This window comes from Nilaparvata lugens, chromosome 1 (genome assembly GCF_014356525.2).
Source record: "Nilaparvata lugens isolate BPH chromosome 1, ASM1435652v1, whole genome shotgun sequence".
NCBI lineage: Eukaryota > Metazoa > Arthropoda > Insecta > Hemiptera > Delphacidae > Nilaparvata > Nilaparvata lugens.
The window spans coordinates 33,041,068-33,067,292 of NC_052504.1; the positions used below are offsets into that span (position 1 = coordinate 33,041,068).

General features: G+C 35.7%; 1 protein-coding gene across 1 annotated transcript; it reads left to right on the forward strand.

Annotated features, from left to right (window-relative positions):
* Nucleotides 1–181: 181 nt before the first annotated feature.
* Nucleotides 182–26,225, forward strand: LOC111061699. The gene is made up of 13 exons (XM_039423490.1): nucleotides 182–292; nucleotides 2,347–2,532; nucleotides 3,870–4,027; nucleotides 6,067–6,313; nucleotides 7,235–7,403; nucleotides 8,334–8,492; nucleotides 8,991–9,096; nucleotides 14,058–14,318; nucleotides 19,985–20,743; nucleotides 22,565–22,986; nucleotides 23,052–23,055; nucleotides 23,744–23,947; nucleotides 25,770–26,225. Exons 1-13 carry the CDS (start codon nucleotides 193–195, stop codon nucleotides 26,193–26,195), a joined length of 3,201 nt encoding a protein of 1,066 aa, XP_039279424.1. The 5' UTR covers nucleotides 182–192; the 3' UTR covers nucleotides 26,196–26,225.

The window sequence follows — 26,225 nt, forward strand, 5'->3', positions numbered from 1 at the left end:
TTATACGAAGATAATGGAATTCGGAATTGGGAAAATGGCTGGCTATTTAATGAAGCAAGAATCTATTTTTTATTTTTTGGAATAGTTTGAATGTTGAAAGACGCAACACTGAATCAATGGTCCGTTTTGGTTCAAAAGTCCCGGGCATTGTCAGACTCTGTTGCAATGTTGGCAGCAGTGACTTTCAGCAACATGGCAGAAACTAAACTGTTGTCAGTTCGTCTGCCGTGCAAATCTGTATTTGGATGTGGTTGTATGCTGTTTGTTGCAGCCTGTCTATCAATATTTCAAGGTAATTCATAATTTCATTAGAAACACACCGGAAGCTTTAGAAAGTGTCGGGTTTGGTTTTCAGAGTTGATTGAAATCTCGCTACTGTTATGCATTTTTAGATCGATAAAGTTGCAGGATGTGCTGTGAACTCTGAGCATGCTGGCCCAAGGATCTTGATGTTTTATTGATAAGAGTAAACAAATGTTGCAATTATTATTTTAATGTTTTATTAAAGTTACTTTTTCTCAGATTATTGACTTCTGAACTTCTTCTGGATATAGAAACGATTATAATTATTATTGAGTGAAGTATGTAACTGTGTAACCTCACTCTGTGTGTGGGCTTTTGATACTTGACTGATATTGCCTTTGTCATTTACTATCATTAATTTTAAATTCTACTCCTTGATCTACGTCTACTGAACTACCTGAATACTGACAGGTATTTCGGCACTGGACCTAGATTCACACCGAATTTATGTAATAAATACTTTGGCTAAATAGAACCCCGGAATCATGTAGCCTACTGTTTAAGGGTTTAAGATAGTGGAGCGGCACTTTAAGCTTAAAAGTGTTGGGATTATTGCATCTATTTAAATGGATGAAAACATATCGCTCCACTATGCTTTGGCCTATTTAAATACATTTTTGTAACACTCAAGCTTAAGCTACATTTGCCGCCACACTATCTTTTGACTCATAGGGCTGTCTTTTTGCCATAGAGGGATACTAGCCATGAGAGTTGATATAAAATTTTAATGAAGTCATTACAGGAACTTGAAACTGTAAACATATGCTGTTTATAATTCTATACTTATAAAAAATGTAAATGAAAAATATAGTATCTTGATAATTATTAGCCTATAGCGTATTTCTTTAATCAACTTTATTATTGTGCTATAAGCTATGGTATAGGCTATATCTATGGCCAATTTGTATTTGCTTTTGAACTACAACTGAAATAATGTTTTATCTCTAGGGTCTAGGTCCCTAGTTGATCTCATAAAATTTTTGAATAGTATTGTATTCAATTATTTGAGATAACAAAGGTCTAATAGACAATCAAATCTATGATATTTATATATATGATGAGGCTCTTAGCTATATTCTAGTTGGTTCAGTGTTTCTCCTCCACAAAAATATTTCATTTAATTTAAAAATAATGTTATTGTCCAGGTTTTCAATGTGAGCTGTCTTGGTATTTTATACTTCATGATTAGCAAGTTCAATTGCAGGCATTAATTCAATAAAATTTAGCATTCATTCTGATTTGATATATTTTCTCTTAAAAAATGTATCCAGTGAATTTTCTCTATTTTTTATCATGTAGCCTAGATAAAAGATAATAAGCAGTCTTTTTTATAAAATGGATGTCCAATCAAGTTTAAGACAACAATCCATCTTCTACATTGGCTACGGGATGTTTAACAAACAACCAAAACCAGTTTCTTATTATTTTTTAATAAAACATTGGCTTTGACAATTTCAAGGCTTTAGGAAACAACACAATTTAATGCAATTATACTTGTCATAAATCTATTGCTAGCTATTATGTTCAACATCTTTGCCAATTTATATTATTTTCACTTCCATACATTACTAAGAGAGTCGACATTGTTTTGATGGATTATCCTGCAAAGAGATGGGATGATGATAACATGAACAAAAAATAATACGCTTTATGGAATTCAAACTCAACACTTTATGAGAGGCTGATAGCGTCTTTTTCGTCTGTCTGAGACCGCTACGAAAAAATAGAATCTTGATCACTGTTCAATGGATCTTTGATTTGATATTATTTCATCGATTAGGAGATAGAACGGGATTAACCCAAATCTGATTCTTTCCTGAAGAATGATGATTGATATTTTTGAAATTTCATGTTTTCAAGTCTGAAAGTCACAAGTTCACAGTCCAAAAATATATATAACAACAATTAGATATTAATGTTCACATTTTTATGTATACAAGTCTAAAAGTGACAAGATCACAGTCCAAAATAAATATATCAACAATTTTGATTTGACTAGATAAGGAAAAATAACTTTGAATTGTGTGAATTGTTTGTCTGTAGGCTGCGAAGGTGGTATTTTGAATAAACGAGACTTGTGGAAAGCTGGCTGGGAAGAGTGGCGGAGTGGAGGAAAGGACCGGCGGGAGGGGGTGGAGGGGCTGCTGATGGGGGTGCGCGCCAACCTCAACAGGGATGACAGTGACAGTGACGGCGACCAGCGTGCAAAGCAACACCTGCTCACTCAATGTAAGACACCCCCCCCCCCAATTTTCACACATTCCATTAGGCTTGTACAAGTTTAACTAGTAACTTACTCAAATCTTCAACTAAAATTTTGATAAGAAATTTAACCAACCTAAAAAATAACATGAAAATAAGTACATAAGCACCATGGTGGCTACAAGAATAACGTTGAAAAGAATCTTTCTTTTATAAATCTTGACCGCTGATGGGAGCAGCAAGAGAAAACCTACAGATAGCCAAAAATGAGTTTTAAGTCATGCTCATATTCCAGCAACATAATATCATAAAGAAAAGATAGCAAGATATATCATGGTGTAGTGCTTTTATGTTTCAAATTACACTGTTAACTCATAGTCCATAGCCTTTAAGCTTTGTTGTTCCTTTTCCAATCATTCATAATGAGTTGAGAATGATATTGTGATTATCAATGTAAAAAATTAATAAATAAAATCGCCGATAGTCCTAGCAGTTATTTTCGTGAAGCTATGTGACGCTGGTAGTTTCTCATATTGTATCGTTCTTACACTCTTTCCCGGAAAAAACAGTAATAATATAGACAGTATAGTCGACAATAATCGGCTTGAAATTTGGAATATTAACAACCTATACCATAGGATATCTTTTTATGCTATCTTTTCTCCATGATAATATTGTGATAAAAATCACTAAAATAAACGTTCAGTTGCTCAGAATATCTCTTATGAAGTATGTATATTATTAATAATATTTAATTTTATTTATAGATTTAATTTTCTGGAAGATTAAATCATAGGTTCAAAAATCGTAAGCATCTGCTATAATTTATCTCAGCCCATGAACAACACATCCATTCATATTTGTAGCCACTTAATCATCATCCATCATTCAATATTATTGTATTCTTTTTTGCTTAGGAAGCTAAATTCTCCATTTTCCCCTATGCTCTCACCTAGTCTGAAATTCTTAATTTAATGTGGGATTAATTAATATAATTTTGAAATGATTAAATTCATTCAAAGGATTTCCAATTATAAATCCGTGTATGGGACTTTATAATTCATGTATAACTAACACTCAATGGAAATTACAAGTGGCTCTACCAGTTTTGTTTCTCTTCCTATTTATGCAAATGAAGAAAATCCGGGTTATCTTAACATTTGAACCTATCTAGATTACCTTTCTTCCAGAAATGAACACTCCAATTGAAAACAATGCATCAAATCTAATTGTCCGATGCGTGCCGTCCGTCCGATGAAGATCTGTGTGCGCCTACCTTGATAAAGATTGTTTCTATTTCACTTCATATAAACTGCATGATTGTTTGAAATGAGTTGTATGTTTGATTGGTTGTTGGGTTGCAGCTTACAATGGTGGGAAGATGGGAGAGGGTGTGGAGCGGGGGAGTGGCTCAGCACTGCAACTGCAACGATCTTGGCTGCAGGCAACTGATGAAGGCGAAGGCGGCAAGTGGCAGCTCTTGCTCTTCGCTCTCGTCGGTGGATTAGGCCTTTCTGTTCTGGTCAGTCACCTCATCAACATGCACTATGCACTAGTCCACGTTATAATGGCAGTGGGGAAAGTTAGGACAACAACGTTGCCGTTTCTCTGCCTTGCCACTGCCATCCATAGAGGATAGCTGTATATCTGATGTATAATATTAACTGTTCACTCATGTTTAAAATAATCAATTCGTCAAGAAAATATATTTTTCAATGATTCAATAATACATTTTCATAATTGAAATTGAATATTTTGTTAATTATATTTCCATATTGTTGAAAACGATCTGGCATCGTTGTAGAGCAAGAAAAAGATAGCGCTGTCTGCTTTGTCAAATGATAGACAAGGATAGCAACACCAATGCCAATCAAATACTGCCATTATTACGTGAACCTCACTATAGTCTATTTCTGAAGTAGATAGTGTCGTTATTTGCTATTCATAAAATTAATTATAAGATAATTTTTAATAGTCGGCGAAAATTGGTTGAAACGCGAAGCTAATCTTATAGATTTGATCTAAAGTTTTACATTTTCGTCAAGATTGTGATGTGTAACTGATAAATTTCTTCCAAATTATGAATTCTCATTCTAATTTCCGTTTGTACTGTTGACAATTCCACCTTTCCACTATAATTATTATACTATATAATAAAATATATAAATATATACAATAAAAACAATAGCATTTTGTGAGCTATGCTGCCATATAGAGCTCAGAATCTTTTTACTGGAAGTTTGTGCCAACTTGTTGAATTTACGCCAACAACATTAATGGCCTGCTGGGAAAAAATTGCACCTAGAATGGATCAGAACACTAAAAAGCGTACACTCGACTTTTGTATACTATAAGGTGACCAACACGTACTTTGTTAAAATTTGTACTATATCGTGGTCAAGATTCTCTTCACTTTTAAAATTCAGTTTTTGCATGTTAAATAAAGTTCGAACGCGTTTCAAGACACTGTGTCTGCATGATGAATAAATACATATAATGGGAGGGATGGGTTTGATCATTCTACGTAGCTGATTAATGTTCGGCTCAAACTCAGGCAAATGCTGAACTAAAATTCTCACTACTAGAATACTAAAATACTCCAATAATTGAACTAAACATAAAACTTGGTCCTTTAATTGGTTTTAAAGGATTTCACCTTTGAAGGAAGATCTTCAAAAGGTTTTTAAATAGGCTACACTTGAAACTCCTCTTCCACATAGATAAGTGGTTGCAAATGAGATAAACATTCTGACATTATTACTTGAAAGTTCTTGATACTCTTCTTTAACACCTTTATTTATAAACTCCAATGCAATTCTCAGATGTCTCTACTCAATGTCGTATCCCGTATACCCTCTTGAATAGCTGTGAGAGTGCTTAATGCTTGAGTCAATTGAAAAGAGAAGTGTTTGAGTCAATCGTCTTGTTTATTGGAAAGTGTTCTGTACAATACTGAACTTCAATTAATAGAGGTGGGGTCAAGTTTCCATGTCAGGAGATAGTTTTAGTTTTGTCATTCCTGTTGAAAAATTGATTTCATGTCACAGACAAATATTCGAGGAATAACGTTACCACAAGCAACGTATACGCACCCATTCGAGCCTACTTAGCATGCCGGCCTAGCCTAGTAATCTGGAGCGTCGCAAACTCAGAAGTTGCTTAGAAAATTGCAAAATATTATAAGTTGCTAAATTCTTCTACGTCATGGATGTTTGATCAACTCATCTTATTATCCACGCTCGAGCAAATGCTCATATGAACATCATCCAGCAACAAAAAAGTGAATTGTATGTGATCGTGAACTCGTTTCTTGTGAACAAGGTTTTTATTCTGTTGTCTTCCTAGTCCTAAGCGTCTTTCATAGTTTTTGTTATTTTTTTGCAACCGATAAATAACCGCATTCTTGACTTGATTGATTCACTTTATGCTATAGTGAGTTTCACTTTCAAACTGTCAACAATCCTTATGAACAATATTAATGTTGACAGTTCAGTTGCTACCAAGTTTCAGTGAAGTTGCTATCATATCCGATATTAAAATATGTTTTTTCTCAAATTTCAGATTCTTGTCTGGCTGAAGAATCAGATGTCCCAAAATTCGCAGTCGTCGAGTACGGAGAAGGAGGAGTTGGTGGGGGGTGGGGGTGGAGGAAATGGGGGAGGGGGAAGTGGTGATGAGGGTGCAGGGGGAGGTGGTGGTGCAGGGGGGAGTGGGGGCCAGTGGATTTGCCACCCGGTCATTCGACCCATGACCACCGAGTCTCTACCCTCCACCTCATCTACTGCTGTCAAGAGACAGTTGTCTATAGGTAATAAATCATGTGCTTAGTTTTATCCACACCTGAATAAATGTATTCTTGAAATTTGAAATCAATAGAGTTTGATTATTTTTTCTAGGCTACAAATGCTTCGTCATGATTTTCATTGAGATAAATAAGTTTTCCAAACTATAACATCGCTCTTTATTCATTAGTGTCATAAATTCTAATTGATGGTATTGATGATGTTTCTAGAGAACTAGCATTGTGAGATAACTACTGTATATCCAAATTCAAAAATTCATTAATATATAATTCCCCCCATCCCGCTCCAATAAAATTAGAAAACAAACAAGTGAATGCTTAAAACACAGGTTATCATTTATAATTTGTGATTGTTGTAAATTAGAAAGATGGAATATTGCGTGAGAACGTTGTTAAATCTATTAATCAAATTGAGTTCAATTTAGGTTAAGTGAGTTAAAAATCTTATTCTAGCTCCTGTGTCTTATTAGATTTCACTTACGAAATGTGGAGTTGTAGAAAAACAAAAATTCAACTAGTTATAATTATAAGTTGAATTAATAATATTGAACTTATCTAAACAATGCGATTGAATTGAAAATCAAATTATTATTTTTTTCGTAAAACTAAAACCCAAGTCATTTAGCTTCTGACCAAATGTAAAAATCAGGAGGTGTTTTAAAGTCTTAACTCCGCCTGATAGAGAGTTTTTCAAGAAATCATTGAGAAGCTCAAAACCACTCTGAATAAACCTCAGGAATTAAAAAAGAATTTTTAGATTTCCCACGCAATAATAGTTTTACTCTTGAGCTTCTGTCACGTATATAGACTAACTTGAACTGTTTTAATTTTTGTGTACTATTTGGTGATCATCAATAGTTTGACTCCTTTGCTGTAGTTTGGCGTAGTTTCTGAATGAATTGTTTGATAATAACTGGATGTGACCAGGATGTCGTGGCATTCTGCCAGAGGTGATGACGGGGCGTCACGCGGAGGGGGAGCCGATTCGGATCAGAGCGAAAGGCCTGCTGGAGAGGAGGGGTTCGAGTGCCAGCCTCACCATCGACCTGCTCCATCCCAGTCAGGAGAACCTCACTGTCACCCCCACCAGAGAATGGTCAGTCAACTCGCAATTATCCACTCTATATTAGCGAAGTGATTAAAACTAGGTATTAATTAATTGTGAACATATATTTCTCATTTAGATTATTCTCTAGCAATCCAGTTATTCCTAAATGATATGGACATAGTATTTGTCCGAGTGAAGAAAAACTTCATAATCATGAAAACAAACTGAATTAAAAAACTTCAATAATAATTTTCCATTATTGTAAGTCATCAAACATTGTTGGTTGGTGACTGTTGAACCTAAAAAAATTGAGTTTTTAATCTGTTATTTAAAAAAGGGTACTATGATGTTATTTTAGAGAAAAATAAGCAGCCCTGAATAAATAAATTAAAAAAATAGTTATTCTGTATTGACATAGATCTAATTTTGTTATTAATGCTATAAAATTCACGGCAGCTAATCAACCAAGGAAATAATCAGAATCAAGAGTGTTTCACATTGGAAATGTTTTACATGGAGTTGATCATAACAAAAACAGATCTCTATTTATTTATTTGAAAATTACTTATATGAAGGCATCAGGTTCAAACTCCTCAACAAGCCTTATCTGGCATATGAAGCACGAAGCACACAGGAGGCGCGTCGCGCCGCACTTTCAAATTAGCATTCACATTAACGGAGGCCGGCGTTCTTCCGGTGTGCGTATCTAACTTAGATGCTGAGTATTCAACTAGATGATTTTTAACTTGAGAGGCGCGGTGCGGCACGCCTCCTGTGTGCTCTGAGCTTGAGTCCATATGTGAATCCATATGTGACAAATGTTTGTTATGGAAGCTGCATAATATTTTAACTACTATGACTGACCTAGCGATCAGTTGAGTTTGGTTATGATGATCTAAGGTACGTATGATCTACGATGAGTAAGATAGCCTACTTTTAGGAGCCGATTGTGATTGTGATGATTAATTAATTTTTCAGCACGGCCGAAGAGTATTTGTTGTCAGTTGGCAATGTTCTGAGTCGAAAACAGTTACGAGCTTGCTTGAAGGATGTTCGATCTCTGCATCGTGAATTTTGGGACTTGCCACTGAATCATCCAGAGAAGTTGACTGTTCCAGGAAGCGGCTCGAAAAATAGGTACAACTCACTCACCCAATTCATGTAGCATAAAATTATCTCGTGAGTGCAGAAAATTGTATTGAAATTAAAACTCACACTTTGAGTTTCCAAGAGATAAAAAATTGTTCAAAAATATCAGCTTCGTAATCCCTGATCGTAAAGTGATACATGCATAATTATTGCACTTGCAATTGGAAACTATACTAACAATGCACATACAATTATCTTGGTTCATTAACTTTATAAATTATGCCTATCCTATATCCTACAATATTATTAATTACTCTTCATAGACGAGGAAAAATATTTTCAATTGAAATATTACCAATGCAAAATCAAAATATTACTAATGCAATTTTTGTGATGAAGTGATAAACTCAACGTGTCAAAATTTTTAAAGTTTCTGTATAACAGTAGTTTGACTTTTAATGCATTGTCTCGCGTGCAGTTGCACATACGTTCATCCAATGTGATCATACCCTAAATATCACTGCAGCTTGACAATGATGCTTTCAGATACCGGACAATCATTCCGAATGAAGCCACAAGAGTTCAGTTGCCGGATACCTCTTCGTCTGGCACTGACTCCTTAACTGGTTACATTAATGCCAACTATATCAAAGTAAGTATCCATTCTGTTGAAAGTTGCAAAGTATGCATTCATTTGTATCTAGATTATTATTGTTGTAGATCCAGTTAGTTAATTGCTACCAGAGCACTATATTATGTCATGTACGTTGTAATTGTAACGACAATTCTAATATTGGAATAACCAGAAGTTTAACTAGTAAATAATACTAAAAACAGTGATTGATGCTTCACATGCCTGGTTTTAAGCACCCCATTAGACGTTTCATAATTCTCGAGGCAAGTTATCGGATGCATGTCTCTTGAACCGTGTAGACAACTGCTTGTGTGGGTTTCTTGTTCAAGTAGAGTCATGTTTGCAAAGCTTCGCAAACATGCTTTGCAAAGCATTTGATCCTTTCCCAGCCATTCAATGAGTGTTTATTTATTCTTAAACAATAGATACAATTGTTTATTTATTCATAAACAATAGATACAATTCAGGTGTAAACAAATATTTATGTGTTGTATCCTTTAATGTACAAATAAATGAACAAATTAAATTTTTGCTGTGTAGGAGAGAAAAATTATACTATTATTTTTTTATTAAAAAGGACTAGTAAGCACAAAATTAGACAACGCTTGTTCTTGGTCTGCCAAAAAAGCCTCATACCAAGGCAATCAGAGTCTTACTTTGATGACTTCATATTGATACTCGTACTTATCGATGTATGAACACTCATTAGAACTAATGCTATTCTTTCTCGGTCCAGAAGAGCACTATAAGTAAACAGATTTTCACAGTGGAAAGTGTTTACATGGTTCAAGTGCGTATCCAAATGGTTTGAATTAATAAAATGTCCACAGTAAACAGATTCGTCTCTTGAAATTGGAAAACCCAGTTATTAGGAAAATTCCTGTTTGACATTTGATTTGTTCTATACAACTCAACCTTGCTTAATGAGGGAGTTCATCATTGTGTTTATTATGTAATTCAGAAATCATTGAAAATTACAATAGTAGAATTGAAAAACAGGCGTTATAGTTGGTCAAACGAAAATGGGTCCCTCAAGGTCGAAGTTTCTTCTTGACACCACCACCCGTCTCTACCAACACTGTTGCCACTTTGTACTAAGGGTGGCTAGCAAGAGAGAAAGTGTATGTGTGTGTGAGAGAGGGTGTGATAGTGAAGTATTGTTCTTGTGAGGAGTATTGTTTGTCTTCTCTGGATTGTTGACTATGACGAGGACAATATAGTTCACAGTTTTACAAATGTATTGTAATGTATTGTACATAATGCTTATATATACTAGTAGTTCTGTGAACAGTAGACCTCACGCAGTATTCTCATCCACAAGTACCAGATGTCAACTGTTTTAAATGTTAACAAACTAAGTTCACGTTTGAATTTGTATTCCATATGATATAATTCATCCATTTCCGTGATGATCTTTCTATCTGATGAAAATTTATTTTTTAGAATCAAAAATATTATAATTTCTCCAGCATTATTTAGTTCATTTGTTTATTTTTATTCACCTATTAAATTAGTTTTTTTCGAATGTGAGAATATTGATACTGATGGGCACGCATAACAATACCATGACTGCAAAACAAAATATTGAAACCAAAGACCTTAAAGCTGCGATTAGACCAAATTTATTAAAAAAATGTTGATAACTCAATCCTTTTAGATTATATTAGATTGAACATAACTTATCATACACATGATGAACATATGTGTTTGTCAACTTCCGTTCAATCTAATAGAATCTATAAGGATTAAGCTATAACCTATTAATAACTTTGGTGTAAACCCAGCTTAAAGATGCATACCTCTTTAATGTCTTTGATTGAAACTATAGACCTTATACAAATACAGTAATAGACTGGCTTCTCCTCACATCTACGTGTAATCACTTGTCAGCTGATTTATGATGAATAATTCTATAGTCTGATTTTTACTCTAATATTGGCGTATGAAGGAGGCTCCTTTTTCATTTTATATTATCTTTGAAATGCAAAATTTCCAAAAAACCTTGTATATACGGCGACGCGCAATTTAAAAAGGAACATACCTGTCAAATTTCATGAAAATCTATTACCGCGTTTCGCCGTTAATGCGCAACATATAAATATATAAACATATTAACATATAAACATTAAGAGAAATGCCAAACCGTCGACTTGAATCTTAGTCCTCACTCCGTTCGGTCAATAATACATATAACTTTCAACAGCTGTACTGGTGTTTGAAAGAATTTGTGACAGGTAGTGACGGAAAAGAGGAAGAGGGAAGGTATGAGAAGGAAAGAGCGATCTTCAGGGTGTAGAAATATATAGTGAGGTCCACGTTATAATGACAGTATTTGATTAACTTTGGTGTTGCTATCCTTGTCTATCATCCAACAATACAGGTAGTACGATCAATTTCTAGCTCCACAACGATGCCAATTATGTTTTTGACAATGTAAAAATATGATGAATAAGGACAGAGAATCGGCAACGCTATTTTCCCATCTTTATCCACTGCCATTATAACGTGGACCTCACTATAGTCAATGTATACAGACTGGTCGAGTAAGGAGGGTCACCAGTGGCAACATTGCAGTGGCCTTGAGAGACCCATTTTCGTTTGGGGAACTATAGCACAAAACTACTATTCTGTTTTTACATTTACTCCTATAAATTGTGAAAATTAGGGTTACGTTCAGCATCTCAACAACAATATTCAATTCAAAAACGAATATCTGCTATAAAATGTACAATTCTGATTCTGTATTTTGATAGTTTAATCATAATGCCAATAATAAATATATTCTAGAACGTTGATAATATTGAAAAATTGCAATTTTGTGGTGAATAGCTGCACTAACGCTGATGCTATAGTGAGATCCACGTTATAATGTCAGTGTTGTTGCTATCCTCGTCTATCATTCGACAAAGCAGATTGCGCCATCGTTTTCCTGCTCCGCAATGTTTCCACATTTATTTATTTATTCTTTATTGCTGTCTTACATTCTTTTATGAGTTAAAGACAACTCATAAGATTGTTATTAACAATGCTAAAATATAATATTGATAAACAAAATATTCAATTCTAATTATGGAAATTTATTATTTAATCATTGTAGAGTATACTGTCTTGACGAATAAAATATAGATGGAAGATTTATCAGAAATTGCAGTTAACCAACTGCTGGAATATGAATTATTACGGCACTGTATAATAATTGTTTCAAATATCTAATGAAAGCTTAATAAATAAAACTAAGGACTTCTACACTACTGCACAAGACTGGGCTCAGTTTTTGGACAGTTTCATTCTTCAAATCCCCTTCTGCTATTAGTTCTTTGGTCAATATTTGTAGTAGCAGAAGTCCTTAGTTCTATTTATATAGCTTCTATTGGATATTTGAAATAATTATTATACAGAATAAAATATAATTTATTATTTTAATTAAGAATAATATTACATCAGACATACCGGTATCAGGTATCTTATTATATACAGGGTGTTTCAGAAGTAGTGTCGAACATTTTAGGATATTGTTCCTGGATGATAGGAGACTACAAATGACATATCTGGAGTGTCCAAAACTCAGCGGTTATCCTTATAGCTGCCATTTTGTTTTTTTTCACTTAGAAATTTTTATCTCAAGAACGAAATGTTGTATTGATCTGAAATTTGGCATGAATATTTATGCTATAAAGACACAACTTAAAAAATAAAATAAAACTTTTCTATGTAAATTTTCAAAATGGCGGCCATTTAAAATTTTTGATTGCAAATTTCACGAAAACCGTTCACTTTACAGAAACTTTACAAGAGACAAAAAAGTTAGCAAGTTTTATCAAGATTTCAAGGATACCTTATTTATTAAGATTGGTCAAAGAATAACAGAGAAATTGATTATTTTCGTACAGCATGCACAATCTTGAACAAAAAAGATCATCTGAAAAACATTGTAAAATCAGCTGGATGGCCATGTGGAGCCTTACCGAGTTTCAAAGCTTCATCTAAAATACAATTGCAATTAAAAATGTAATATTGATGTTTAAATTGTGAAAAGTGGTCATGCATGTAATACGAAAATAATTAATTTCTCTGTTATTCTTTGGCCAATCTTAACAAATAAGGTATCCTTGAAATCTTGATAAACTTGCTAACTTTTTTGTCTCTTGTTAAGTTTCTGTAAAGTGAACGGTTTTCGTGAAATTTGCAATCCAAAATTTTAAATGGCCGCCATTTTGAAAATTTACATAGAAAAGTTTTCATTTTATTTTTTTAAGTTGTGTCTTTATAGCATAAATATTTATGCCAAATTTCAGATCAATACAACATATCGTTCTTGAGATGAAAATTTCTAAGTGAAAAAAAAACAAAATAGCAGCTATAAGGATAACCGCTGAGTTTTGGACACTCCAAATACGTCATTTGTAGTCTCCTATCATCCAGGAACAATATCCTAAAATTTTCGACACTACTTCTGAAACAACCTGTATATAAGATACGTGATACCGGTATGTCTGATGTTATATTATTCTTAATTAAAATAATAAATTATATTCTATTCTGTTTAATAATTATTTCAAATATCCAATGGAAGCTATATAAATAGAACTAAGGACTTCTGCTACTACAAATATTGACCAAAGAACTAATAGCAGAAGAAAATTTGAAGAATGAAACTGTCCAAAATCTGTGCCCAGACCTATGCAGTAGTGTAGAAGTCCTTATGAAATATGCATGCCAAATTTCAGATCAATACATCATTTCATTCTTGAGATAAAAATTCCTAAGTGAAAAAACAAAATGGCAGCTATAAGGATAACCGCTGAGTTTTGGACACTTAAAATACGAAATTTGTAGTCTGCTATCATCCAGGAACAATACCATAAAATGTTCGACACTACTTCTGAAACACTCTGTAGAAGTCAGAGAATCGGCAGCGTTGTTGTATTTTTCTCCACTGCCGTGGAGCTGACTATACTTGGAAATTGTTGTTGTGTTAGGGCTACGACGGCGAGGAGAAGGCGTTCATCGCGACGCAGGGTCCGCTGCCCCACACAGTGGCCGACCTGTGGCAGATGGTGTGGCAGGAGCGAGCGCCAGTCATCGTCATGTTCACGCGGCTCTGGGAGAAGTCACGTGCCAAGTGCGAGCCCTACTTCCCCACTGAGCTGCACTCCTCAGCCACGCACTCTGGCATCACCATCACTGTTGCCTCTATCAACGTCAAGGACGGATACACTGTGCGTCGCTTCGATCTCACCGTGAGTCTCACTTCATCCAATACATCTGGTTTTTCCACCTAGCAATTCGGTCATTTCAATTTTTGATGATCATGTCGTTTGTATTCATACAATGGAAGTTAAATACACAATCTCAGAATGTTCATTAAGGGTTAAGAATTTAATGTATTTAACATGTGTGAACACATATGTCCGTCATACATGTTGTGTCATCAGCGAAAGGCTTCAAACAAATTTTTTGAGATTAGTTTTTATATCTTCAATTTTTTGTTTTGTTAATTTGTTTTTCGCTGCTCTATTTGAGGATAAATTACTTTTGTATCATTATAATTTGTTATTTTCCAGTGGTTTATTTATTGTTTATTGTATGTTAGAAACTGCAGTTGAACAGCTGTTTTTCGTTCGAAGCCTTTCGCGTGAATGTCTTTTTTCGTTCGAAGACATGTCCGTTCACACTTGTTCGACATACTTGTCTTGTCGTTAGTTGCCACCCGAACAATGTAAATTCTTAACCCTTAATGAACATTCTTAGATTGTGTTTTCAACTTTTTTTGTATAAATACAAAAGACAAGATCAACATAATGAAGCGTAGAAAAATGAATGGTTTCTAACATCTTTGTTGCTCTCAGAAACAAGGATTTGCTTCTCAAATTTTTGTTCTAGCATGATCAAGTTTAAAAAGAAAGCTTTTATTTTATTTAACAAACAGCTGTTATTTTTCTATCAATCTGTCTTTTTAGGGATTCACTCATCAAAAATAGATTTCTATCATTGTATGAGCATAGACCTTAAGAGCCAGGCCATATTATGCGTTTTTTAGGCGCCAACCTAATCAGCCAATCGGAGAGCTTACTGCCCTGCCGACTCTAAAAACGCCGTCTGAAAACGCTCAATATGGTCTGGCCCCAAGGATAGTTGAACTCATGTAGTAAGTAAGATTGGTTTAATTTGTAGTTGGAAGATACAGTAAAGTAAATTCGTATGGCTTTTTGTTGTCATGACTCAATAAAGAGTTATACATTATACATAACAATATTTTTCCCTCCATTTCATGATGTTGAAGAAGATAGCGGTGGAGGGGACGAGGTAACGGGGGATGTTATTGTTCTAAATTCAAAGAATGGCACAATAGAACTTTTGAACCTGACGTGCTCAAAAGAATTTGTGACAGGTAGTGACGGAAAAGAGGAAGAGGGAAGGTATGAGAAGGAAAGAGCGATCTTCAGGGTGTAGAAATATATAGTGAGGTCCACGTTATAATGACAGTATTTGATTAACTTTGGTGTTGCTATCCTTGTCTATCATCCAACAATACAGGTAGTACGATCAATTTCTAGCTCCACAACGATGCCAATTATGTTTTTGACAATGTAAAAATATGATGAATAAGGACAGAGAATCGGCAACGCTATTTTCCCATCTTTATCCACTGCCATTATAACGTGGACCTCACTATAGTCAATGTATACAGACTGGTCGAGTAAGGAGGGTCACCAGTGGCAACATTGCAGTGGCCTTGAGAGACCCATTTTCGTTTGGGGAACTATAGCACAAAACTACTATTCTGTTTTTACATTTACTCCTATAAATTGTGAAAATTAGGGTTACGTTCAGCATCTCAACAACAATATTCAATTCAAAAACGAATATCTGCTATAAAATGTACAATTCTGATTCTGTATTTTGATAGTTTAATCATAATGCCAATAATAAATATATTCTAGAACGTTGATAATATTGAAAAATTGCAATTTTGTGGTGAATAGCTGCACTAACGCTGATGCTATAGTGAGATCCACGTTATAATGTCAGTGTTGTTGCTATCCTCGTCTATCATTCGACAAAGCAGATTGCGCCATCGTTTTCCTGCTCCGCAATGTTTCCACATTTATTTATTTATTCTTTATTGCTGTCTTACATTCTTTTATGAGTTAAAGACAACTCATAAGATTGTTATTAACAATGCTAAAATATAATATTGATAAACAAAATATTCAATTCTAATTATGGAAATTTATTATTTAATCATTGTAGAGTATACTGTCTTGACGAATAAAATATAGATGGAAGATTTATCAGAAATTGCAGTTAACCAACTGCTGGAATATGAATTATTACGGCACTGTATAATAATTGTTTCAAATATCTAATGAAAGCTTAATAAATAAAACTAAGGACTTCTACACTACTGCACAAGACTGGGCTCAGTTTTTGGACAGTTTCATTCTTCAAATCCCCTTCTGCTATTAGTTCTTTGGTCAATATTTGTAGTAGCAGAAGTCCTTAGTTCTATTTATATAGCTTCTATTGGATATTTGAAATAATTATTATACAGAATAAAATATAATTTATTATTTTAATTAAGAATAATATTACATCAGACATACCGGTATCAGGTATCTTATTATATACAGGGTGTTTCAGAAGTAGTGTCGAACATTTTAGGATATTGTTCCTGGATGATAGGAGACTACAAATGACATATCTGGAGTGTCCAAAACTCAGCGGTTATCCTTATAGCTGCCATTTTGTTTTTTTTCACTTAGAAATTTTTATCTCAAGAACGAAATGTTGTATTGATCTGAAATTTGGCATGAATATTTATGCTATAAAGACACAACTTAAAAAATAAAATAAAACTTTTCTATGTAAATTTTCAAAATGGCGGCCATTTAAAATTTTTGATTGCAAATTTCACGAAAACCGTTCACTTTACAGAAACTTTACAAGAGACAAAAAAGTTAGCAAGTTTTATCAAGATTTCAAGGATACCTTATTTATTAAGATTGGTCAAAGAATAACAGAGAAATTGATTATTTTCGTACAGCATGCACAATCTTGAACAAAAAAGATCATCTGAAAAACATTGTAAAATCAGCTGGATGGCCATGTGGAGCCTTACCGAGTTTCAAAGCTTCATCTAAAATACAATTGCAATTAAAAATGTAATATTGATGTTTAAATTGTGAAAAGTGGTCATGCATGTAATACGAAAATAATTAATTTCTCTGTTATTCTTTGGCCAATCTTAACAAATAAGGTATCCTTGAAATCTTGATAAACTTGCTAACTTTTTTGTCTCTTGTTAAGTTTCTGTAAAGTGAACGGTTTTCGTGAAATTTGCAATCCAAAATTTTAAATGGCCGCCATTTTGAAAATTTACTTAGAAAAGTTTTCATTTTATTTTTTTAAGTTGTGTCTTTATAGCATAAATATTTATGCCAAATTTCAGATCAATACAACATATCGTTCTTGAGATGAAAATTTCTAAGTGAAAAAAAAAACAATATGGCAGCTATAAGGATAACCGCTGAGTTTTGGACACTCCAAATACGTCATTTGTAGTCTCCTATCATCCAGGAAAAATATCCTAAAATTTTCGACACTACTTCTGAAACAACCTGTATATAAGATACGTGATACCGGTATGTCTGATGTTATATTATTCTTAATTAAAATAATAAATTATATTCTATTCTGTTTAATAATTATTTCAAATATCCAATGGAAGCTATATAAATAGAACTAAGGACTTCTGCTACTACAAATATTGACCAAAGAACTAATAGCAGAAGAAAATTTGAAGAATGAAACTGTCCAAAATCTGTGCCCAGACCTATGCAGTAGTGTAGAAGTCCTTATGAAATATGCATGCCAAATTTCAGATCAATACATCATTTCATTCTTGAGATAAAAATTCCTAAGTGAAAAAACAAAATGGCAGCTATAAGGATAACCGCTGAGTTTTGGACACTTAAAATACGAAATTTGTAGTCTGCTATCATCCAGGAACAATACCATAAAATGTTCGACACTACTTCTGAAACACTCTGTAGAAGTCAGAGAATCGGCAGCGTTGTTGTATTTTCTCCACTGCCGTGGAGCTGACTATACTTGGAAATTGTTGTTGTGTTAGGGCTACGACGGCGAGGAGAAGGCGTTCATCGCGACGCAGGGTCCGCTGCCCCACACAGTGGCCGACCTGTGGCAGATGGTGTGGCAGGAGCGAGCGCCAGTCATCGTCATGTTCACGCGGCTCTGGGAGAAGTCACGTGCCAAGTGCGAGCCCTACTTCCCCACTGAGCTGCACTCCTCAGCCACGCACTCTGGCATCACCATCACTGTTGCCTCTATCAACGTCAAGGACGGATACACTGTGCGTCGCTTCGATCTCACCGTGAGTCTCACTTCATCCAATACATCTGGTTTTTCCACCTAGCAATTCGGTCATTTCAATTTTTGATGATCATGTCGTTTGTATTCATACAATGGAAGTTAAATACACAATCTCAGAATGTTCATTAAGGGTTAAGAATTTAATGTATTTAACATGTGTGAACACATATGTCCGTCATACATGTTGTGTCATCAGCGAAAGGCTTCAAACAAATTTTTGAGATTAGTTTTTATATCTTCAATTTTTTGTTTTGTTAATTTGTTTTTCGCTGCTCTATTTGAGGATAAATTACTTTTGTATCATTATAATTTGTTATTTTCCAGTGGTTTATTTATTGTTTATTGTATGTTAGAAACTGCAGTTGAACAGCTGTTTTTCGTTCGAAGCCTTTCGCGTGAATGTCTTTTTTCGTTCGAAGACATGTCCGTTCACACTTGTTCGACATACTTGTCTTGTCGTTAGTTGCCACCCGAACAATGTAAATTCTTAACCCTTAATGAACATTCTTAGATTGTGTTTTCAACTTTTTTTGTATAAATACAAAAGACAAGATCAACATAATGAAGCGTAGAAAAATGAATGGTTTCTAACATCTTTGTTGCTCTCAGAAACAAGGATTTGCTTCTCAAATTTTTGTTCTAGCATGATCAAGTTTAAAAAGAAAGCTTTTATTTTTATTTAACAAACAGCTGTTATTTTTCTATCAATCTGTCTTTTTAGGGATTCACTCATCAAAAATAGATTTCTATCATTGTATGAGCATAGACCTTAAGAGCCAGGCCATATTATGCGTTTTTTAGGCGCCAACCTAATCAGCCAATCGGAGAGCTTACTGCCCTGCCGACTCTAAAAACGCCGTCTGAAAACGCTCAATATGGTCTGGCCCCAAGGATAGTTGAACTCATGTAGTAAGTAAGATTGGTTTAATTTGTAGTTGGAAGATACAGTAAAGTAAATTCGTATGGCTTTTTGTTGGTGGACCTTACAGGAATAAATATAGGCATAAATAGCCTATAGCATAAGTGAATAATATGATATAATGGTATATAAGTGAAACTAGTGAATGTGTTTGGAAGATAAAAATTGTATTGTAGGAAAAGTGTACCTAAGTGATATTCATCTTTGCCTTGCATAGTATACTTGAATACTTCACATACAGTACAAAATATTAAACCACTCATCCCGTTCCAATTTTACTACAATACTACCAACATAACTTGACGATCAATCACAAGATTTACATGTTACACCTTCTAAGTTTTAAATCTTGATTTCAGGTAGACAATATTAATGCAAGTAGCTTTAGCTCCAGACCACCAGACCAACCTGGCCGGCAATCTGATAACTAATATTCAAAATGCATAATGTTTTAAGCTATAGACTATGAAAACTCGATAATGCATTGACTATTACAGCTCTTCTTTCTAGTAAGCGTTATGAATCTATGGAGAATTGTGTGAGTTGATCCATTTGATTGAAACTATTATGCTTGTGTTTGTTGTATTTTAGAAAGGCGAAGAGTGTCGGCACACAATTCACTTTTGGTTCGACTCGTGGCCCGACCACAAGACACCGGCCAACGCGCACTCGCTGCTCTGCTTGGCCAAGGAGGTGGAGATAGCACGCTTCCTGCCCACGCTGCAACGCAGGCTCAGCACTAACGCATCCGCCACCCCCGCCTCCGCCTCCACCCCCGGCCCATCCCACTTCCTGTCGCCGCGCTCGCCCGACGTCAGTCCCAGTCCGCCCTCGCTCAAGGAGATCAGTCCCGTTCTCAACTTTGGCCGTCTCGAATTCAAGGACGACGCCGACACCGAAGCCGACGCTGTCATCGCGGTCGAACAGGAAGAGCGCACCAGTCCTCAGCCGACACCTGACGACATCTCCAGCCTCATCACACTCATGGAGAAGCAGACCGGCAGCACGAAGGACGACGCCTCCGACGCCAGTCCACGTGCCATTGAAATCAACCAGCAGCGCCAGTTCAACAGTGACGAGGGGGACAAGGTACGACCCATCAAGTTCGGATCACTGCCGCACGACAACCCCAAGTATGCCGACATCGACCCCGAAAACGCGCGCTCCAAGTCAGTCGAGAATCCTCCCACCTGGATCGAACCTTCCAAGGATTTCAATTTGTCTGCTGTCCAAAAAGACACGTTCGAGAATATTCCCACTGACATATTCAGCTTTGGCAATCTGGACACGTTTACTTCAGAGCCGTCTCCATCACCTTATGAGAAACAGTTATCTGCCAAAAGTAATGAGGTGCGTACTAATCAACTTCTTCTTGAATCTTCCAATCTATCAAAAGTTTTTTGAATTTTCCAAGTAAACCTTGGGAGATAAAGTAAATGTTGAACAATACAATAGCGTTTCGACAGAAATTATACTAGAACTATTATTTGTTGAATTATATCAATATACTTAAAATTTAAGTGGTCTCAGCAAAGCTGCGAAGTCAAAAATTGTGTTCAAAACATTCTCTACAAATTCCGTTGTCAATTGGTCTATTTTTGCATAACTGTAGATCTTACACTCAACACTGAAGCTGCTGCAACAGTCGTGGGGATGTGTGTAAACTTGTGAAATTATACTTCAAATTGAAGAGAATTTGATGTTCTATAAGCTCATGATCAGCATGGATTTTTCCCAACGATATTCAAAAAGCTATGAGCAAAAATAGCAAAAAATAGAAGGAAAATGTGTTTTTTCAAAAATGTCACATCTTTCAGAGCGGATATCTCGAAAAGTGAAAGAGATATAGAAAAGGTTGTTGATCAATATTGTAGGAAATTATGTAAGCTTTAATTTCTTATAGAATAGTCATGTATGTAAAATGCATAATTTTCGACTTATATGCGAGAAACCAAAAAATGGTACCTTTGAACCACCCCCACCCCCTTAGCACAGGGGTGGGGACTTTTGATTTGTTTACCTCCTCACTACCCTAAACAGAACTGCGGGGTCAAAAATTGTCTTCCAAACTTTTCCCTCTATACCATTTTTTGAGCATTCACTGCCTGGACTGTATTGCTGCAGTGCATCATGAGATCGTGTCTTGACCTTTTTCTATAGACCCTTGATAATTGTCATTTATTCTACTATGAATACTTTCAATATGATGCCTAGTTTACTCTCTCACCGACTGTTTCGGCCAGAGTGATGAGCCGGCATTGCAAATAAAAATTAAGCAATCTCCTGCTAAAGAAGTTGTTATTTATCAAATGATGAATAAGAATGTATTTTACTTTCAATCATTAATCCATTCCGATACATGGAATGTGATATCCAACTTGAATAATATCCGAAACTAGACGTGTTTACGAAAAAAAATGAAAAAGGTACATGTGTATAAAATTATAAAATGTTTTATAAAAATTATATCTATAATTAAATATTATAATGCACTTGATATATATAGCATTTATTATAATCAAAATCTTTATTGCCGAAAACATTGAACAATGTTATAACAACGTCAGTAGCTGAAAAATTACAACAGAGCATAAATAATAGGCTACAAATTACACAAAACAACACAAATAATACAAACAAACAATTACACAAATAATGTACAGGAGCTTTCATTGGAATTATATAAATATCACAGCAACTAAAATTGAGTTCTGTATCCTGGTGTATAGGCATGCCTTCTTAGGTCTTATGCCTGACTATTCAGAGACTTTATTTAATGTAATTGTGTTGTTCAAATATCGTGATTTTGGTGGTTTGCAATGCATTGGAAAAATTAGCTGCTATTGGAAAGTGTGCAAGATGTGATTAGTTGTGCAGAATGTGAGAGTGATTAGTTGCTAGTCTTTTCTTTCTTCTTTTTCTTTTAGGGATATTCATTACTACTTGCAGATGTAGAGTATAGCATACTTTCAGCAAGTGCATTCTTTATTTCTAATTTTAAAAAATCATTTTTTCAATCATTATTGTACATTGTATAGTTATTACTACTTAATATAGTTTTTATACATTATTTTTCATCTTGCTGAGCTGTGTGTTTTTGTTATCTTATTGCTTGGGATTGTAAATATTGTGAATTGAAATAAATAAAATTTGAATCTGTTTTGTTTGCAGACGACGACAGCGACAAGCCGGTTCCGGCTGCCGAGCGCGAGCGAGAGTGTGGCGGGAGAGGTGGCGGCGGCGGTGGCGGGGCACCGACTGTCGGTGGACAGTCCAGGGTACGGCGGGGTGGGGGCGGCGGACTCTTCGTTCGGCAGTCCGGCATTCGGGGAGGTGGCGCCGTGGCTGCGCGCCTGGAGTCCCGGCCCGGGTCCGTTGCCCGGCAGTCCGCGCAGTCCGTCCTGGTCGGGCGTGCAGTGGGGCAGTGACGTGCCGAGGGGTCCCGCGCCGGCCGCCGGTCCGGTCGTGGTGCACTGCAGCGCCGGAATCGGCCGCACCGGCTGCTTCATCGCCATCTCCATCGGCATCAACCAGCTGCTCGGCGAGAACAATGTCGATGTGCTCGGCATTGTCTGCCGCATGCGATATGACAGGTAGCCGTCTATGTCCGTACAAGTCAATATGACAGCTATCAATGTGTTTTCCGTCCATGTTGAAGTCAAGTAGGGCACACTACTGTGTGGTCCACGTTTTAATGGCAGTGGAGAAAGGTAGGAGAAAAGCGTTGCCGATTCTCTGCCTTTTCACTGTCTTCTATAGAGGATACTGATACTGGTATATTAAATTCAATATTAATGCCACATCTACATGTTGGCCTAGTCTGGTGACCCAACGTAGGCAAATCCACACACTGGCGCTGGCCTCCATTGGCCTCCATTGGCCTTCTATTCATGTGGTTACGGCATTATAATTTAAAAAAAAAATTTGTATAATATGCATTATTTAATAATATACATTTTTCTGTTATAATAGGCCTATACATTTTTAAAAATATTATAAATTTATCAAAATTGTTTTTTTTTTTTAATTATACTCATTTTTTGAAAAATTGTTACGTTGAGTATAGAGCGTTTTTTTACGTCTTGAAGATTACAGTTATGGAATATAAGACAAGTCAGATTGAAAGGTAGAAATTCTGTACAATAGATAGATTGTACAATAAATTCTATACTAAGTCAAAACTAATTCGAGTCTCTGTTCCTTATGATTCCATTTTATTCGAAATTTTATTACCTAGAAAAAGGCGGGAGTGAATTTTTCTGGCCTTTGGCTGGAATTAGCGGAAATAGATGATAATTGGAAAATGAACAAACAATGCGAGGTTTTGGGGTACTGAGTATTTAACACAAGGAAATATTGCATGACAAAATTGGTTCTGGAATTCCCTCATGCGCCCTAACTTCGCCCTCCAAGGATTTCAATTTGTCTGCTGTCCAAAAAGACACGTTCGAGAATATTCCCACTGACATATTCAGCTTTGGCAATCTGGACACGTTTACTTCAGAGCCGTCTCCATCACCTTATGAGAAACAGTTATCTGCCAAAAGTAATGAGGTGCGTACTAATCAACTTCTTCTTGAATCTTCCAATCTATCAAAAGTTTTTTGAATTTTCCAAGTAAACCTTGGGAGATAAAGTAAATGTTGAACAATACAATAGCGTTTCGACAGAAATTATACTAGAACTATTATTTGTTGAATTATATCAATATACTTAAAATTTAAGTGGTCTCAGCAAAGCTGCGAAGTCAAAAATTGTGTTCAAAACATTCTCTACAAATTCCGTTGTCAATTGGTCTATTTTTGCATAACTGTAGATCTTACACTCAACACTGAAGCTGCTGCAACAGTCGTGGGGATGTGTGTAAACTTGTGAAATTATACTTCAAATTGAAGAGAATTTGATGTTCTATAAGCTCATGATCAGCATGGATTTTTCCCAACGATATTCAAAAAGCTGTGAGCAAAAATAGCAAAAAATAGAAGGAAAATGTGTTTTTTCAAAAATGTCACATCTTTCAGAGCGAATATCTCGAAAAGTGAAAGAGATATAGAAAAGGTTGTTGATCAATATTGTAGGAAATTATGTAAGCTTTAATTTCTTATAGAATAGTCATGTATGTAAAATGCATAATTTTCGACTTATATGCGAGAAACCAAAAAATGGTACCTTTGAACCACCCCCACCCCCTTAGCACAGGGGTGGGGACTTTTGATTTGTTTACCTCCTCACTACCCTAAACAGAACTGCGGGGTCAAAAATTGTCTTCCAAACTTTTCCCTCTATACCATTTTTTGAGCATTCACTGCCTGGACTGTATTGCTGCAGTGCATCATGAGATCGTGTCTTGACCTTTTTCTATAGACCCTTGATAATTGTGATTTATTCTACTATGAATACTTTCAATATGATGCCTAGTTTACTCTCTCACCGGCTGTTTCGGTCAGAGTGATGAGCCGGCATTGCAAATAAAAATTAAGCAATCTCCTGCTAAAGAAGTTGTTATTTATCAAATGATGAATAAGAATGTGTTTTACTTTCAATCATTAATCCATTCCGATACATGGAATGTGATATCCAACTTGAATAATATCCGAAACTAGACGTGTTTACGAAAAAAAAATGAAAAAGGTACATGTGTATAAAATTATAAAATGTTTTATAAAAATTATATCTATAATTAAATATTATAATGCACTTGATATATATAGCATTTATTATAATCAAAATCTTTATTGCCGAAAACATTGAACAATGTTATAACAACGTCAGTAGCTGAAAAATTACAACAGAGCATAAATAATAGGCTACAAATTACACAAAACAACACAAATAATACAAACAAACAATTACACAAATAATGTACAGGAGCTTTCATTGGAATTATATAAATATCACTGCAACTAAAATTGAGTTCTGTATCCTGGTGTATAGGCATGCCTTATTAGGTCTTATGCCTGACTATTCAGAGACTTTATTTAATGTAATTGTGTTGTTCAAATATCGTGATTTTGGTGGTTTGCAATGCATTGGAAAAATTAGCTGCCATTGGAAAGTGTGCAAGATGTGATTAGTTGTGCAGAATGTGAGAGTGATTAGTTGCTAGTCTTTTCTTTCTTCTTTTTCTTTTAGGGATATTCATTACTACTTGCAGATGTAGAGTATAGCATACTTTCAGCAAGTGCATTCTTTATTTCTAATTTAAAAAAATCAATTTTTCAATCATTATTGTACATTGTATAGTTATTACTACTTAATACAGTTTTTATACATTATTTTTCATCTTGCTGAGCTGTGTGTTTTTGTTATCTTATTGCTTGGGATTGTAAATATTGTGAATTGAAATAAATAAAATTTGAATCTGTTTTGTTTGCAGACGACGACAGCGACAAGCCGGTTCCGGCTGCCGAGCGCGAGCGAGAGTGTGGCGGGAGAGGTGGCGGCGGCGGTGGCGGGGCATCGACTGTCGGTGGACAGTCCAGGGTACGGCGGGGTGGGGGCGGCGGACTCTTCGTTCGGCAGTCCGGCATTCGGGGAGGTGGCGCCGTGGCTGCGCGCCTGGAGTCCCGGCCCGGGTCCGTTGCCCGGCAGTCCGCGCAGTCCGTCCTGGTCGGGCGTGCAGTGGGGCAGTGACGTGCCGAGGGGTCCCGCGCCGGCCGCCGGTCCGGTCGTGGTGCACTGCAGCGCCGGCATCGGCCGCACCGGCTGCTTCATCGCCATCTCCATCGGCATCAACCAGCTGCTCGGCGAGAACAATGTCGATGTGCTCGGCATTGTCTGCCGCATGCGATATGACAGGTAGCCGTCTATGTCCGTACAAGTCAATATGACA

Bases quoted from the DNA above. Each gene is read 5' to 3' on its own strand.
- LOC111061699 (XM_039423490.1), top strand. From the start codon at position 193: ATGGCAGAAACTAAACTGTTGTCAGTTCGTCTGCCGTGCAAATCTGTA. The intron at 6,314-7,234 runs GTAATAAATCAT...GGATGTGACCAG, and splicing joins CAAGAGACAGTTGTCTATAG to GATGTCGTGGCATTCTGCCA. The intron at 8,493-8,990 runs GTACAACTCACT...TGATGCTTTCAG, and splicing joins GGAAGCGGCTCGAAAAATAG to ATACCGGACAATCATTCCGA.